Source organism: Carcharhinus amblyrhynchos, chromosome 16, assembly GCF_965287045.1.
Source record: "Carcharhinus amblyrhynchos chromosome 16, sCarAmb.v2.hapA, whole genome shotgun sequence".
Lineage (NCBI taxonomy): Eukaryota > Metazoa > Chordata > Chondrichthyes > Carcharhiniformes > Carcharhinidae > Carcharhinus > Carcharhinus amblyrhynchos.
In genome coordinates this window covers 6,229,066-6,246,131 of record NC_137339.1, presented here as the reverse complement: position 1 = coordinate 6,246,131, position 17,066 = coordinate 6,229,066, and the positions used below count along the sequence as shown (strand labels likewise).

The 17,066-nt window shown below is 46.4% G+C and overlaps 1 protein-coding gene across 1 annotated transcript in view; it reads left to right on the top strand.

Annotated features, from left to right (window-relative positions):
* Nucleotides 1–15,323, top strand: part of rbpjl (recombination signal binding protein for immunoglobulin kappa J region-like) — a 53,106-nt gene extending 37,783 nt beyond the window's left edge. The window contains exons 12-13 of the mRNA XM_080205212.1: nt 1,319–1,422; nt 13,893–15,323. Of these exons, the coding sequence (XP_080061338.1) occupies nt 1,319–1,422; nt 13,893–14,166 (378 nt within the window). The 3' untranslated portion in view covers nt 14,167–15,323. The remainder of the gene's footprint in view (nt 1–1,318; nt 1,423–13,892) is intronic.
* Nucleotides 15,324–17,066: the final 1,743 nt, after the last annotated feature.

Sequence of the window (17,066 nt, the reverse complement as noted above, 5' to 3'; positions counted from 1 at the left end):
ATCTCTTTAACCTGTGCTTAATGCTCCTTCCACTCACAGTGTCGGCATCTTTAAGACTTGAATGGCAGGTTAGTTGTAAAGACTCGCATTCTAATCAGTAATCTGTAAACTGTCTGTGCTGTTATATGCTCTGTCTGAGGCCAGAACTGTCCATTCACCTCACGAAGGGACAAACCCCAAAAGCTTGTGAGTTTACTATCAAATAAATCAGTTCGACTTAAACCTGGTGTTGTCAGATTCTTACTGTGTTTACCCCAGTCCAACGCCGGCATCTCCACATCACTGGTGGCAGGACAGGGGAGGACAGCTCACTGTCATTCACAGGAGAAGATGCCAACCCCATCCTAAGCTGTGGGGATGGGGCCATTACATGTTAAAGGTGATCCTCACCTCAAAGGGCATTTGAGAGGCACCCATTTTAAAAGCCAGTGAAAATCCCCTGCCTGCCACAGTGGGGTCAATATCTCAGCAATATCTCAACTGGTGAGTTCTGACTGTCGGTACATGAGTCAGATGGCACAGGTCAGAATCCAGGTACTTACCCCAGGGGGAGAACAGGCTGGGCGCATTTCTTAGAGGCTGCCTTTCATGCGAAAACAATAATTTGGGGTTCTAGCTACCTTCGGACATCTACAGTCAATGCAGTACTTTTTGAAGTGTAGGCCAGGATTCTCCAATCTCACTCACGCAGTCACTGCTGCCAGTGAGAACGGAAAATTTGACGCTCAGCCAGAACAGCATTCACTGCAGAGGGACTGGAAAATTGCAGCTGTGGGCGAGATCGGAGAGTCTCGGTGGTAATACAAGAAACACACAGCCAATTTTCACAGCTTAAGCTCCCACAAGCAGCAATGAGGTAAATGACAAGATAATCTGTTTTGTTTTATTGACACTAGTTTAAAGATAAGTGCTGGCCAGAACACTGAGGAAAATTCCTCTGATCGATGTCATGCCATATCTTATGTTCATCAGAGAGGGCTGACAGGGTATTTCATTAAGAGGTGGCTTCTATTAGATTTCTTAATGAAAGTAAGTCTCAGTTTGTCTCACCCCTGATGCACCTTAGTGAATATCTTCACTGTGGCCTTGGCCTCCTTCCTAAAGACCAAACTGATGAAGAGAGAGAGGGGGAATAAAGGAGTACTTATGAGCAAAGGGTTGTTTGATTTAGGTAGGATAATGCTTGGTTTCTTGGTCACATGCTTGAAAGGTCATATACTGACTGCATGATCTTTATGTTTGTGCCTGACCCCTCATAGCCTTGCAGGCCATGCTCCTATTATTGTAACATGTTGATGTTTGTTCTCTTTTTTCCAAGCTGAATGGAGGAGGTGATGTCGCAATGTTGGAGGTACAAGGGGAAAGCTTCAGTCCAAACCTGAAAGTGTGGTTTGGTGATGTGGAAGCAGAAACAATGTTCAGGTAAGGACGATATCAGAAACTAGACTATATCTGCAGGCAAGCTGGAGCTGCATGTACTCAACCCCATTGGGTTTTAGAGGCCAAGGTCTCTTTGGTGTTCACAGAATTGTACAGCAAAACAGGAGGCCATTTGGTTCGTCACACCTACCTGGCTCTTTAAAACTATCCACTTTCTCCCACTCCATAGAAACCATAGGATCCCTACAATGTAGAAGGAGGGAAGCTGGCCCATTGAGTCTGCACTGACTATCCAATAGAACATAGAACATAGAACATTACAGCGCAGAACAGGCCCTTCGGCCCACGATGTTGCGCCGACCAGTTACAAAAACAATGACCCACTAGCCTATACCAATCCCTTTTCGTCCATAAACCTATCCAGAGATCTCTTAAACGCCCCCAAACTAGACGCATTTACAACTGCAGCAGGCAGGGCATTCCAATCCCTCACCACCCGCTGGGTAAAGAACCTACCCCTGACATCCGTCCTGTAGCTACCCCCCCTTAATTTAAAGCCATGCCCCCTCGTGCTAGCTTTCTCCATCCGAGGAAAAAGGCTATCACTATCCACCCTATCTAAACCTCTAATCATCTTATATGTTTCAATAAGATCCCCTCTTAGCCGCCTTCTTTCCAACGAAAACAACCCTAAATCCCTCAGTCTCTCCTCATAGGACCTCCCCACCATACCAGGCAACATCCTAGTAAACCTCCTCTGCACCCTCTCCAACGCCTCCACATCCTTCTTGTAATGCGGGGACCAGAACTGCACACAGTACTCCAAGTGCGGCCGCACTAGAGTAGTGTACAGTTGCAACATTACACTGCGACTCCTAAATTCAATCCCCCTACCAATAAACGCCAAGACACCGTACGCCTTCTTGACAACCTTATCTACTTGATTCCCAACTTTCAGGGATCTATGTACACACACACCTAGATCCCTCTGTTCATCCACACTATTCAAAGTCCTCCCGTTAGCCCTATACTCGACACATCTGTTGCTCCTACCAAAGTGAATTACCTCACACTTCTCCGCATTAAATTCCATCCGCCACCTCTCGGCCCAGCTCTGCAACCTATCTAAGTCTCCCTGCAGACTATGACACCCTTCCTCACAATCTACCACACCTCCAACTTTGGTGTCATCAGCAAATTTACTAATCCACCCAACTATACCCTCATCCAGATCATTAATAAAAATTACAAACAACAGTGGCCCCAAAACAGATCCCTGAGGCACACCACTCGTAACTGCACTCCATGATGAATATTTACCATCCACCACCACCCTCTGTCTCCTATCTGATAGCCAATTCCTGATCCAACTTCCTAGATTACCCACAATCCCATACATCTGCATTTTCTGCAGAAGCCTACCATGGTGAACCTTATCGAACGCCTTACTAAAATCCATGTATACCACGTCAACTGCCTTACCCCCATCCACCTCTTTGGTCACCTTCTCAAAAAACTCAATAAGGTTAGTAAGGCACGACCTACCCGCTACAAAACCATGCTGACTATTTCTAATCAATTCATTACACTCCAAATAACTATAAATCCTATCCCTAATAATTTTTTCTAAAACCTTGCCCACAACAGAAGTAAGACTCACCGGTCTATAATTCCCGGCAAAGTCTCTGTTCCCCTTCTTAAACAATGGGACAACATTCGCTATCCTCCAATCCTCCGGGACTACACCAGAGACCAATGACGACCTGAAGATCTGAGCCAGAGGCTCTGCAATCACCTCTCTAGCCTCCCAGAGAATCCTAGGGTAGATCCCATCCGGACCAGGGGACTTATCTATTTTCAGCCCCTCAAGAATTTCCAGCACATCCTCTTTATCAACCGTAATACTGTCTATTTTACACCCCTGCAACCCAATGTCCTCCTCAGCTATATTCATGTCCCCCTGCGTGAACACCGAAGAGAAATATTGGTTCAATACTTCTCCAATCTCCTCCGGTTCCACACACAACTTCCCCCTGCTGTCTGTAACTGGCCCTAATCTTGCCCTGACCAACCTTCTGTTCTTGACATACCTATAGAACGCCTTAGGATTCTCCTTAATCCTATCAGCCAAAGTCTTCTCATGTCCTCTTTTAGCCCTTCTCAACTCACTCTTCAACTCCCTCCTAGCCAATCTAAAGCTTTCTAGTGCACTATCTGAGCCCTCCAATCTCATCCGAACATAAGCCTCCTTTTTCTTTTTAACCATCGACTCAACTCTTTTAGTGCACCACGGTTCCCTAGATCTACCAAATCCACCATGCCTGACAGGGACATACCTATCAAGGACTCGCAGTAGCTGCTCCTTGAAAAAACTCCACATTTCAGACGTTCCCAGTCCCTGTAATCCCCTAATCCAATCCATGCTTCCTAATTCACTCCTGATAGCCTCATAATCGCCCTTACCCCAGCTAAAATTGCTGACCCGAGGTTCATGCCTATCTCTTCCCATCACTAAGGTGAACGTAACCGAATTGTGGTCACTATCACCAAAATGCACACCAACTTCCAAGTCTAGCACCTGGTCTGGCTCATTTCCCAGCACCAAATCCAATATAGCCTCACCTCTAGTTGGCCTGTCTACATACTGAGACAAAAAACCTTCCTGCACGCTTTGTACAAACACTGACCCCTCTAGCGAGCTAGAACTATAGCAACTCCAATCAATATTCGTAAAGTTAAAGTCCCCCATAACAATTACCCTATTACTTTCACTCCTAACCAGGATTGTCTCCGCAATCCTTTCCTCAACCTCTCTAGAACTTTTAGGAGGTCTATAAAAGACTCCCAACAGGGTGACCTCTCCTCTCCTATTTCTAATCTCCGCCCATACTACCTCAACTGACAATGGAGCAATCTACCTAGGCCCAATCCATCCTCCCATACCACCGCCGCCCCCACCCCCCCCCCCCCCCCCCCCCCACCACCACCCCCCACCCACCCCCACAACCCCATGTGTTCATTCTGGCCAATTCACCTTGCCTGCAGATCTTGGACAATTCTTTCCCCCATAACTTGGTAGTTTTTGTTTTCCTTTTTGAAGAACTTATAAAATCCTTTCGAATTTTATTCATCAATGCTTCCATCGCCCTTTCAGGCAGTGCATTCCAGATCATAACTCGCTGTGTACAAAAAGTTGTTTTTCAAAAAAGATTGATAAATAAGGTTTACACTTCCATATTTAACTATCAGAGGGGTAAAGTCTATTGTGGGTCGCCATATATGGGACCGGATTCTGCTCATATCAGTTAACACTATCACAGTAAAATGTAGTGTGAACATACTTAAGACATTAAGAAGTTTCACTGAGACATAGAGAATGGGTTGTGCTAACTATTGTGGAAAGTTAACAACAAGCCTAGGATTGAACTGATTGCTTTATGTATCCTTGCTGCCATTTATGCCAATAAGAAGTCTCACAAGAGATGCCGGCATTGGACTGGGGTAAGCACAGTAAGAAGTCTCACAACACCAGGTTTAAGTCCAACAGGTTTATTTAGTAGCACAAGCCACAAGCTTTCGGAGCACTGCCCCTTCATCAGGTGAGTGGGAGTTGTGTTCACAAACATGGCATATATAGACACAAACTCGGTTTACAAGATAATGATTGGAATGCGAGTCTTTACATGTAATCAAGTCTTAAAGGTAGAGACAATGTGAGTGGAGAGAGCATTAAGCACAGGTGTCATTTGTGCCAATGACAGAGTTTATGGACGGCACAATAGCACAGTGGTTAGTACTACTGCTTCACAGCTCCAGGGTTCAAACCTGGGTTCAATTCCTGGCTTGGGTCACTGTCTGTGTGGAACTTGCATGTTCTCTCTGTGTCTGTGTGGGTTTCCTCTGGGCGCTCCAGTTTCCTCCCACATTCTGAAAGACACACTGATTAGATGCATTGACTGTGGCAACTTGGGGAATTTCACAGTAACTTCACTGCAGTGTTGATGTAAGCCTTACTTGTGACTAATAAATAAACTTTAATAAGTAGACTTTACAGCACAGAAACAGGTCAATCTGTACATGCCTACAGGTCTCTACTGATGTTTATTTTTCACAAGAGACTTCTCTGTATTGTAGCTCGCTTTTTCTGCAAATTCTTTTTTCTCGCTGATGAGTTTACCTGGTTGGGGGAGCTGGTGGCAGCGCAGCCTAGTTGCTAGAGGTCCTGATTAATGTTCTGGGGGCATGGGTTCAAATCCCAACATGGCAACAGGATTATTTAATCTGGAATTATGAAACTAGTCTCAATGTGGAGAGATGCCAGCTTTGGACTGGGGTAGGCACAGCAAGAAGTCTCACAACACCAGGTTGAAGTCCAACAGGTTTATTTGGTAGCATAAACTTTTGGAGTGCTGCTCCTTCATCAGGTGAGTGGACCTGATGAAGAGGCAGTGCTCTGAAAGCTCGTGCTACCAAATAAACCTGTTGGATTTTAACCTGGTGTTGTGAGACTTCTTGCTGAAATTAGTCTCAGTAATGGTGACCATAATAGATACCACCAATGGTTGTTAAAAACCCGTTTGGTTTATTAATGCCCTTTAGGGAAGGAAAGATACCATCCTTATCCAGTCTGGCCTACAGGTGATTCAGACCCACAGCTAATTCTTAGCTGCCCTCTGAAAGGGCAATTAGAGATAAGCAACAAATGCTGCCTCGCCAGTGATGTCCACATCGCATAAAAGACTAAAGAAAGAAATAAATGCAAATTGTTCCTGAAATTCTGTATTCTAACCATTCCCTGAATAAAGAGATTTAACTAGAATTCCCTTTTGGATTTATTGGCAATCCCATACTTATAAGCTGTAGTTTTGAACTATCCAGTAAGTGGAAAGATCTTGGAGCAAAATTGGTTTGGAACATTCCTCGGAATTGCTTTCTAAAATCTGGTGCAATGAAAAATCAGCTAAGAGCCCGTTAGGCATTGCTGGCACAGATCAAATATCACTCCCTTTTATACTGGCTCCATCAAACCCTTTCATAATTTAAAATACATTAGATCTTTCACTCAGAATGTACGTATCACACATATGCACACATTCATACATGCATGTGTTCATGTGTTATATAACATGGATCCACATTCACATGTGCATTCAATTTGATTTGATTTATTATTGTCACATGTATTAGCATACAGTGGGGGTGTATGGGGTGTCAGGGAGGGGTATTATCTTTGGTGGGGGAACATGTCGTGTCCTTTCAGGGCGGTTTGTCCATCCTTTGTCCCCACCTGGCACTCAGCTCTCACCTGTGGCTCCCCGTAGCTGTTTGCATGTGACAGCGGCCACACCCCGGGCAATGGCCTCAACAAGCCAGCTAAACCAGGTGAGGGTAGCCGACGGGCCTCAACCCTCGGTGAGATGGGGCGATGTCTATCCCAGCATGTGAAGATAGAGTCCGGCGGATTGAGCAGACGAGACCAATGGAAGGTCCAACAGTCAAGAAGGCGGTCTCTGCAAGCGTCGTGGAACGCGAAGAGCAGAACAAAACACAGAAGATGTCCTGGTCATCCACTGCGCCTAGTCCCACCTCCAGCTGTCTTGACTCTTGTTTTGCCACTGGATCTAGATGGGAATTGGGAAGAGAGAGTGAGGCTGACGTTGCATAACTCTCTCTCATTTTAATCCAAATCAAGCACTAGTTTCGACACCATCATCATCATCATCAACCCTTGTTGATGATCCATCCTGTTCAACCCTTGAAGTCCTGTGGCGATGGGCGAGCGATGAAGCAGCATGTGTGGATTCACTGGGAGCTGTAGTCACGGACCTGCATGTAGGTGGCTCAGGTCTAATGGTCATTTTCCGCTGGCTGAAGCAGCAGTGGAACTCAGCGTCTACCTGGGCGACTGAGCAGTCCTCTTCAGGAACGCACTGCCCACCTCTGCTGAATGAGGAAGGGGCTAGAAAAGGTGCCCTAAACATTGCCTGCTTCAGTACACCCTGGCCAGTTTACTGCAGCTGGCAGGGATCCCATCTTGCGGTCAAACAAATAAAATAAAACACAAGGTGACACCGCTCACCATTGGCACTTGGAACGTGCGCACACTTTTGGACAACCCTACAGCAGACAGATCAGGGAGAAGAACAGCCTTAGTTTCCAGAGAGCTTGCAAGATACAATATTGACATTGCAGCCCTGAGTGAAACTCGTCTTGCCAACGTAGGTCAGTTGGGTGAAACTGGAGGTCGATACACTTTTTTCTGGACTAGTCATGGCAACGATGATTGTCATGATGCTGGAGTTGGATTCGCCATCAGGAGTCACCTTGTTCAGAAACTTGATGTCTACCCAAGGTTGTGAACGACCAGCTTATGACATTACAGCTTCTGCTATAGAACAGAAGTCAAGCCACCCTGATAAGCGCCAATGCTCCCACAATGAACAACCCGGATGAGATGGAAGACAAGTTCTATGAAAAACCAGACACCCTACTATCAGCAGTGAGCAGTACCGACAAGCTGATCTTGCTTTGGCGATTTCAATGCAAGAGTAGGGTGTGACTCTGCAATCTGGCAGGGAGTCATCGGGAGGCATGGAGTGGGCAAGTGTAATAGTAACGGCCTATTCTTAATGAAGACCTGTGCAGCACATGACCTCCTCATCACCGACACAACCTTCCGTTTGCCTATCCGTAACAAGACCTCCTGGATGCACCCCCGCTCTAAACATTGGCATCTTATCAACTCTGTCATTGTCAGGAGAAAAGACAGGCAGGATGTCAGAGTAACCAAGGCCATGTGTGGTGCTGACTGCTGGACAGATCACAGGCTCGTTGTCTCCAAAATGAGGCTCCACATCAGACCCAAGAGGCGACCACAAGGAAGCAAGGTTATGAAAAGAATCAATGTGGCCAAGCTAAAGAACCCCAGCATATCTTCAGCACTGGCTGGAAACTTAGAAATCAAGCTTGCTGACCTGCACTTCGCAGCGCTGAAGACGACTGGAAACACTTCAGGGATGCTATCCATACATCTGTGCTGAAGATGCTCGTGCCCTCCACCTGCAAGCAACATGATTGGTTTGATGAGAATAATGAGATACAGGCTCTACTTGTTGAAAAGCACCGTCTTCATTGGGCCTGTCAGAACGACCCATCATCAGCTGCCAAGAAAAATACTTTTACCAGTGCTTGCAGGACAGTCCAGAATAAACTGTGTGAAATGCAAGATGCCTGGCTGAGCACCAAGGCAGATCAAGTACAGTGATACGCTGACAGAAATGACTTGAAATGGTTCTATGAAGCCCTCAACACTCTCTACGGACCTCAATTCCTCGGGAGCACCCCCCTCCTGAGTACAGGTGGTACAACTCTCATTACAGAGAAGGCTCAGATCCTGCAGAGATGGGCTGAACACTTTGAAGCCGTCCTCAACTGACCGTCATCTATTAACGATGAGGCAATTGACAGGATTCCCCAGGTCGATATCAACAGCGCCATGGATGACTCACCAGTAGTAGCTGAAGTCACAAAAGCTGTCAGCCAGCTATCCAGTGGCAAAGCCCCAGGGGCAGATGCCATACCCCCAGAGATCTATAAAGCTGCTGGTCCTGCACTTATCAAGAAGCTCACCAAGTTGTTCCAGTCCTTTTGGAAGCAAGGATCCGTTCCTCAGGAACTTAAAGATGCTTCCATCGTAGGCCTCTACAAGAGGAAGGGCAATTGGTAAGTATGCGACAACCACCGAGGAATCTCGCTGCTCTCCATCATAGGAAAAACCCTCGCTAAATCGCTAAGGCTTGCTAAATCGTCTGGTCACTCATCTGGAGCTGGGCCTGCTTCCAGAGTCACAGTGCGGCTTCCACAAAGGTCATGGGACTACTGACATGATTTTTGCTGTGCGCCAATTTCAGGAGAAGTGTCAGGAGCAGAATCGCGAGCTCTACACAACCTTTGTTGACCTTGTGAAAGCCTTTGACACCATAAGCTGACAAGGCCTACGGACGATCATGTCAAAGTTCGGCTGCCCCCCCCCCAAATTCATTCAGATGGTACGCCAGTTTTATGACGGCATGATGGCCAGAGTACTGGATGATGGAGAATCCTCTGAGATATTCCCAGTCACCAATGGCGTCAAACAGGGCTGTGTGCTCGCACCCACATTGTTCAGCATGATGTTTACTGCCATGCTGAATGATGCCTTCCAGGACAGTGTTGCTGGAATCAGCTTCAGTGCAGAGTGGATGGGAAGCTCTTCAACCTGAGGAGACTTCAAGCTATTACAAGTGAAAGAGACTGTTCTATGAGATTTCGTCTTTGCCGATGACTGCGCCCTGTATGCTGGCTCAGAGCCAGAGATGCAAGTCAGTATGGACAAATTTTCCACGGCTTGTGACAACTTTGGAGTCACAAACAACATTAAAAAGACAAAAGTCATGCACCAGCCTGCTCCTCATGCACCGTACACAGAACCCATAATCACAATCAAAGGGCAGAAACTACAGGCAGTGGACCAGTTCACTTATCTTGGCAGCACCCTCTCCCAAGCAGTGACTACTGATACAGAAGTTAACTGCAGAATAGCAAAGGCAAGTTCTGCTTTTGGTAGACTGCGCTCCACTGTACGGGAACGTTGAGGAATCAGCCCAGCAACAAAACTGAAGGTCTACAGCGCCGCGGTACTCACTACCGTCCTGTATGCCTGTGAAACATGGACTGTGTATCGAAGGCATGCAAGACAGCTCAATCATTTCGACACGACTTGTCTTCGCAGAATATTACACATCTGATGGCAAGACAAAGTACCAGACAGTGAAGTTCTCTTTAGAGCAAGTCCACCATCAGTCCACACACTGCTGATGAAAGCGCAGACCCGGTGGGCAGGTCATATCATCCGTATGTCAGACGAGCGCATACCCAAGCAGCTCCTTTTTGGGAACTCTCTGCTGGAAGATGCTTGCGTGGAAGGCAGAAGAAATGTTTCAAAGACACACTCAAGGCCTCCCTGAAGTTGCTTGACATTGGCATGACCACCTGGGAAACTTTGGCACAAAACCACCCTACCTGGCACTGCCTCATCCACAAAAGCTGTCAAGCTCACGAACCAAGGTGTATTGCTGAAGCACAACTTAAGCATGAGCTGAGCAAGTCCAGAGCCACCAGCACAACAACTACAGTGTCTACCCAAGTCTGTCCAATATGTGCCAAGACATTCCGTGCCCAAATTGGCCAGACCAGTCATCTTCGGACACACCGCAACCACCCTCAAAATGACTAATGGTGTCAAGGTCCTCACTGATGACAATGGATGAACAACAACAGCATACAGCAAAAGGTACTATTTCTTGCGCGCTATACAGAGAAAGCATACTGTTCACAGAGAAGGAAAAGAGAGAGTGCAGAATGTAGTGTTACAGTCATAGCTGGGGTGTAGAGAAAGATCAACTTAATGCGAGGTAGATCCATTCAGAAGTCTGATGGCAGCAGGGAAGAAGCTGTTCTTGAGTCTGTTAGTACATGACCTCAGACTTTTTTGTATTTTTTTCCCAACAGAAGAAGATGGAAGAGAGAATGTCCAGGATGTGTGAGGTCCTTAAGTATGCTGGCTGCTTTGCTGAGGCAGCAGGGAGTACAGACAGAATCAATGGATGGGAGGCTGGTTTGCGTGATAGATTGGGCTATGTTCACAACCTTTTGTAGTTCCTTGCAGTCTTGGGCAGAGCAGGAGCCATACCAAGCTGTGATATAACCAGAAAGGATGTTTTCTATGGTGCATCTGTAAAAGTTGGTGAGAATTGTAGCTGACATGTCAAATTTCCTTAATCTTCTGAGAAAGTAGGTGTATTGGTGGGCTTTCTTAACTATAGTGTTGGCATGGGGGGACCAGGACAGGTTGTTGGTGATTTGGACATCTAAAAACCTGAAGCTCACGATCCTTTGTACTTCGTCTCCATTGATGTAGACAGGAGCATATTCTCCAGTACGCTTCCTGACAATCTCCTTCCATCTTTTGGCATTAAGAACTCCACTACGCTTCCTGACAATCTCCTTCCATCTTTTGGCATTAAGAAAGAGATTATTGCCGCTGTGTCAGTTCATCAGGTTCTCTGTCTCATTCCTGTACTCTTGTCTGGTCATTGTTTGAGATTCGACCCACTACGATGATATCATCAGCAAACTTGAAAATTGAAATGGAGGGGAATTTGACCACATAATCATGTATAAGGAGTATTGTAAGAGGCTGAGAACACAGCCTTCTGGGGCACCGGTGCTGAGGATGATCATGGAGGAGGTGTTGTTGCCTATCCTTACTGATGTTGTCTGTAAGTTAGGAAGTTCAGGATCCAGTCCAAGAGGGAGGAGCTGAGACCCAGGCTATGGAGTTTAGAGATGAGTTTTGTGGGAATAATGATGTTGAAGGCAGAGCTGTAGTCAATAAATAGGAGTCTGACATAGGTGTCTTTGTTGTCTAGGTGTTCCAGAGTTGAGTGTCGGGCCAGGGAGGTGGCGTCTGCTATGGACCTGTTGTGGCGGTAGGCAAACTGTAGTGAATCCAGGTAGTCTGGGAGGTTGGAATTGATTCATGCTGTGACTAGCCTTTCGAAGTACTTCATAATGATGCATGTCAGAGCCATGATAGGCATGTGCTATATCATGGATCCACATTCACATGGTGCATGTGTTATATAGCATGGATTGACCTTCACACATGCATACAAACAAGTGCACTGGAGGAAGGGATGTAGAATTCTTTAAAAAGAAAATTGTTCATGCGGTTTGGGCATTACGGGTAAGGCCAGCATTTGTTGCTCATCCCTAATTGCCCTTGTTGTCACATGTTAGAGTCATATGTTGACCAATTAGGTAAAGATGGCAGATTTCTTTTCCTGAAGGATTGTAGTGAACCAGATGGATTTTTAGGGCAATCGGTCATTAATGAGATGTTAAATTCCGAATTAAAAAAAATGAATTGATTTCAAATTCTGTGGTGGTATTTGAATCTGTGTCACTTGACCATTACATAAGAACATAAGAAATAGGAGCAGGAGTAGGCCAACTAGCCCTTCGAGCCTGCCCCGCCATTCAGTAAGATCATGGCTGATCTGTCGTGGCTCAGTTCCACATTCCTGCCCTCTCCCCATAACCCTTAATCCCCTCTCTCATCAAAAACCCATCAACCCGCGTCTTAAAAATATTTAGCGAGGCAGCCTCCACCACTTCAACGGGCAGAGCATTCCAGAGATTCACCACGCTTTGAGTGAAGAAGTTCCTCCTCAACTCTGTTCTAAACCGCCCCCCCTTTATCTTGAGGCTATGCCCCCTAGTCCTACTATCCTTTCTGAGCGGGAAGAGTCTCTCCACCTCTATCCTATCCATCCCATTCATCATCTTATACGTCTCAATGAGATCTCCCCTCATTCTTCTAAACTCCAACGAGTACAAGCCTAGTTTATTCAGCCTCTCCTCATAGCTCAACCCCCTCAACTCCGGAATCAGCCTAGTAAACCTCCTCTGCACTCCCTCCAAGGCTAAAATATCCTTGCGTAAGTACGGCGCCCAAAACTGCACACAGTACTCCAGCTGCGGCCTCACCAATGCCCTATACAGCCGCAGCAAGACCTTCCTACTTTTATATTCAATCCCCCTCGCGATGAAAGCCAGCATCCCATTCGCCTTCCTGACCACCTGCTGCACCTGCAAGCTGGGTTTTTGCGACTCATGCACAAGGACCCCGAGGTCCCTCTGCACCGTCGCCTGCTGCAGTTTTTCTCCACGTAAGTAATAATCCTTCCTACCATTATTCCTACCAAAGTAGACCACCTCGCACTTACCAACATTAAATTCCATTTGCCATTTCCTGGCCCATTCGCCCAGCCTATCTAGATCCTTCTGTAGACTCTCCCCACCCTCCGCACAATTTGCCTTTCCACCAATTTTGGTGTCATCAGCAAATTTCGACACCCTACACTCGGTTCCCTCCTCCAGATCATCTATATAAATGGTAAATAGCTGAGGCCCCAGCACCGACCCCTGGGGCACTCCACTAGTCACCATCTGCCAATCCGAATAGCACCCATTGACCCCCACTCTCTGCCTCCTATTTGACAACCAGTCCTCTATCCACGCTAACACCCTACCCCCAACTCCATGCCCCCTGACCTTCTGTAATAACCTCTTGTGAGGTACCTTGTCAAACGCCTTCTGAAAATCCAGGAAGACCACATCCACCGGCTCTCCTCTATCCACCGCATTAGCCTGGGATTCTGGTTTATTAGCCCAGTGGTGTACCCGGAATGCCACCATCCTCCCTAAATGAGAATAATCAGAATGATCTGTAAAGTTCTTAAGTAGAAACTTGGAGATAATTAAACATCTGAATTGAAAAAACCTGACACAATTGGAAGTGTAATATGTGAACATGTGAGTATCTGAGGCAGTGAGGAGGTGTTATTGCAGGTCAGAAATGGAAATAGTGAAAGCTGGATTCTGATATATCCAATGTTTTCCCTTCACAGAAATCCCAAATCAGTGATCTGCGTGGTTCCTGATATCTGTGCGTACAGCAGTGAGTGGCGCTGGCTACGACAGCCCATCACGGTCCCCCTCTCTCTGATGAGGAGCGATGGAATCATCTTCTCCAGCACCTTTACCTTTACTTACACCCCAGAGCAAGGCTGCTTCCCCAGCCAGAGGGTGGTCCGAGAAATACCAGAGGAGTCTGACAACTTTCTGAACACAATTCATCAGGAATTCACTCGGACCAACTTCCACCTTTTCATGCAGAGCTAACAGCCAAGGAAGCCAGAGTGATCAGCAGCTATTGTACTAACACACAGCAAGTCCCGTTAGCCCACTACCCCTCAGCACACATGCCTATATTAGTTCCAGGTTTAACAAGTATTAGATTTAAAAATTCTCCCCTTTATTTTAAATCCCTCCATAGTCACACTTCTCTTTGTAATGTTGTACAACCCTCTGGGATCTTTGCACTTCTCCAATTGTGAACTTGACCCCTCTCTCTCGGGGTGACATGGTGGCACAGTGATTGGCACAGCTGCCTCACAGCACCAGGGACCCAGGTTCAATTCCTGGCTTGGGTCACTGTCTGCATGGAGTCTGCATGTTCTCCCTGTGTCTGCGTGAGTTTCCTCCGGGTGCTCCAAAGTCCAAAAGTGTGCTGGTTGGTATATTGGCCATGCTAAATTACCCCTCAGTGTACCCAAACAAGTGCTGGAGTGTGGTGACCAGGGGATTTTCACAGTAACTTCATTGCAGTGTTAATGTAAGCCTACTTGTCATTAATAAATAAATTTCTTTGATCAAGCTTTTGGTCATTTGCTCTGCTGCCTACTTATTTAGCATTACTTTTTGTTTGGTAATGTTTCCATGAAGCACCCTGGAATGTCTTGCCGCTGTTAAAGGTGCTATATAATCTCTTGTTGATACACTGGGAGCCCTGTAACAGGGAGTCATCTCAACAAGGCAAAGGATTCAATTTGCCCAATCATTTTCAGCAGATGGACAATTGGCCCGCAAGTCTGCATTCACACCCAGGGAAATTGGTGCCTCTATATCGGCTGAACATTTCTCTTTTCAGCTCCCATGCTGTACTGTTGGGATACACCACAATATTAAAACTAAACAAATGCCACTAGTGGTTTCACTGCTGGAACGCTCAGCCCTGGCCTCGACTGAGGACACCCTGTTATTCCAGTCAAAGTGATTCACTACCCTCGATATCACCTCCAAACCCACCAGTGCCCCCTTGCAGCAATATGTGTGTGTGGTTTGTAGGATTACTACAGCAACGTGAACATTATTTTGGTTGCATAACATGTCCCCCACAGCCCTGCAAACTCAATCAACAAGAAAGAAAATTAGCAACATCAAAGCAATTTCACCATACACATCATTAGAATCAAACAACACAGAAGGAGGCTATTCATAGAATCATAGAAACCCTACAGTGCAGAACGAGGCCATTCGGCCCATCAAGTCTATACCAACAACAATCCACCCAGGTCCTACCCTGTAACCCTGCATATTTACCCCACTAATCCCTCTAACCTATGCACCCCGGGACACTGAGGGGCAATTTAGCCTGGCCAATCAACCTAACCCGCACATCAGTGGACTGTGAGAGGAAACCGGAGCACCCAGAAGAAACCCACACAGATACAGGGAGAATGTGCAAACTCCACAGTCAGTAATCCAAGGCCAGGAATCGAACCCAGGTTCCTGGAGCTGTGGGACAGCAGTGCCACCGTGTCGACCTTGCTACTGCCTGATTGGTGTGTTGCTTGGCAGTCCTTCCCAAAAAGAGACAGCATGGGTCTCTTGCCAGTTCTCCAGCCAAAAGGCATGGATCCCAATGCTTCAATAAGAGTTCTCCTGTCAAGGGGCTGCTGATCGATGATGTCCATTTTACACCATCAACCAGAGCCAAATATTGCCCCAAACCTGCAACGTTGTGTCTTTTCAAAGGAAAAATGCATGAAGTACCAACTAGTAATGTACATTGGAAATAAACCCTTCAAAAGAGGTCAAAATTGCAAAATGGCTTCTGTGGAATTTTTACAGGCAATGTAGGAATCAGTGGGATGGGATCGTACTGTGCAATTTAGAGTGCACACACAACACATTTATAAAGTTTTCCCCAATCTGCTAGTCTTAAGAATGGCACCATCACTGAAAACAACAGAGAAAGGAATTTATCACATCATGGGTGCGTTAATACCACTGTTTGATTTTAATAGTATTTGGTTTCTTATGGATGCAGCCTCTCTACACAGACATTGTCTCTTTTCAGGGTGAATATAAGTAGTGCGTCGGCGCATCAGAACTCACTGCATTATAGAATCGTAGAATCTACAGTGCAGCAGGGAGCCATTTGGCCCATTGAGCCTGTATCAATAACAATCCCACAAAGGTCCTGCCCTATCCCCGTAACCCCACATATTTGCCCTCTTAATCACTCTGACGTTGCGAGGCAATCAACCTAACCCACACATTTTCGGACCGTGGGAGGAAACCGGAGCACCCAGAGGAAACTCACGCAGACATGGGGAGAAAGTACAAACTCCACACAGATAGTCACCCGAAACTGGAATTGAATCAGGGTCCCTGGCACTGTGAGGCAGCAGTGCTATTCACTGTACCACTGTGCTGCCGTCTGTCTCTGGTTGGGTTTGGTTTCAATGCACAGATGGTCACAGAGGTTCAGAGAATCATGTTGAGCAGACACATTTGAATCCTGTGCAAGCCCTGAAATAATTGCACAGGCGGGCATTTGAAGTCAGCCACTGTGTCACAAGGGCACAAGAAATAGAAGCAGGAGTAGGCCACCAGGCCCTTCAAGCCTGCCCTGCCACTCAATATGATCATGGCTGATCTATGCTGGCCTCAACTCTTTTTCTGTGCCATTTCCCCAGACCCCTCTATTCCTCAATCTATCAAATATTTATCCACCTCCACTTTAAATACTTCTATTGATTCATCCTCCACCATCCTTTGGGGCAGAGAATTCCAGAGATTCACCACCCTCTGTAAAAAGAGATTTCTGCACACTTCAGTTTTAAATGACCTGCCCTTTATCTTGTAGCCATGTCCCCTTATTTGAGACTCTCCCATGATGAAAGCATCTCACCATCTACCCTGTTAAGCCCCCTCAGGATCTTATATATTTGAAA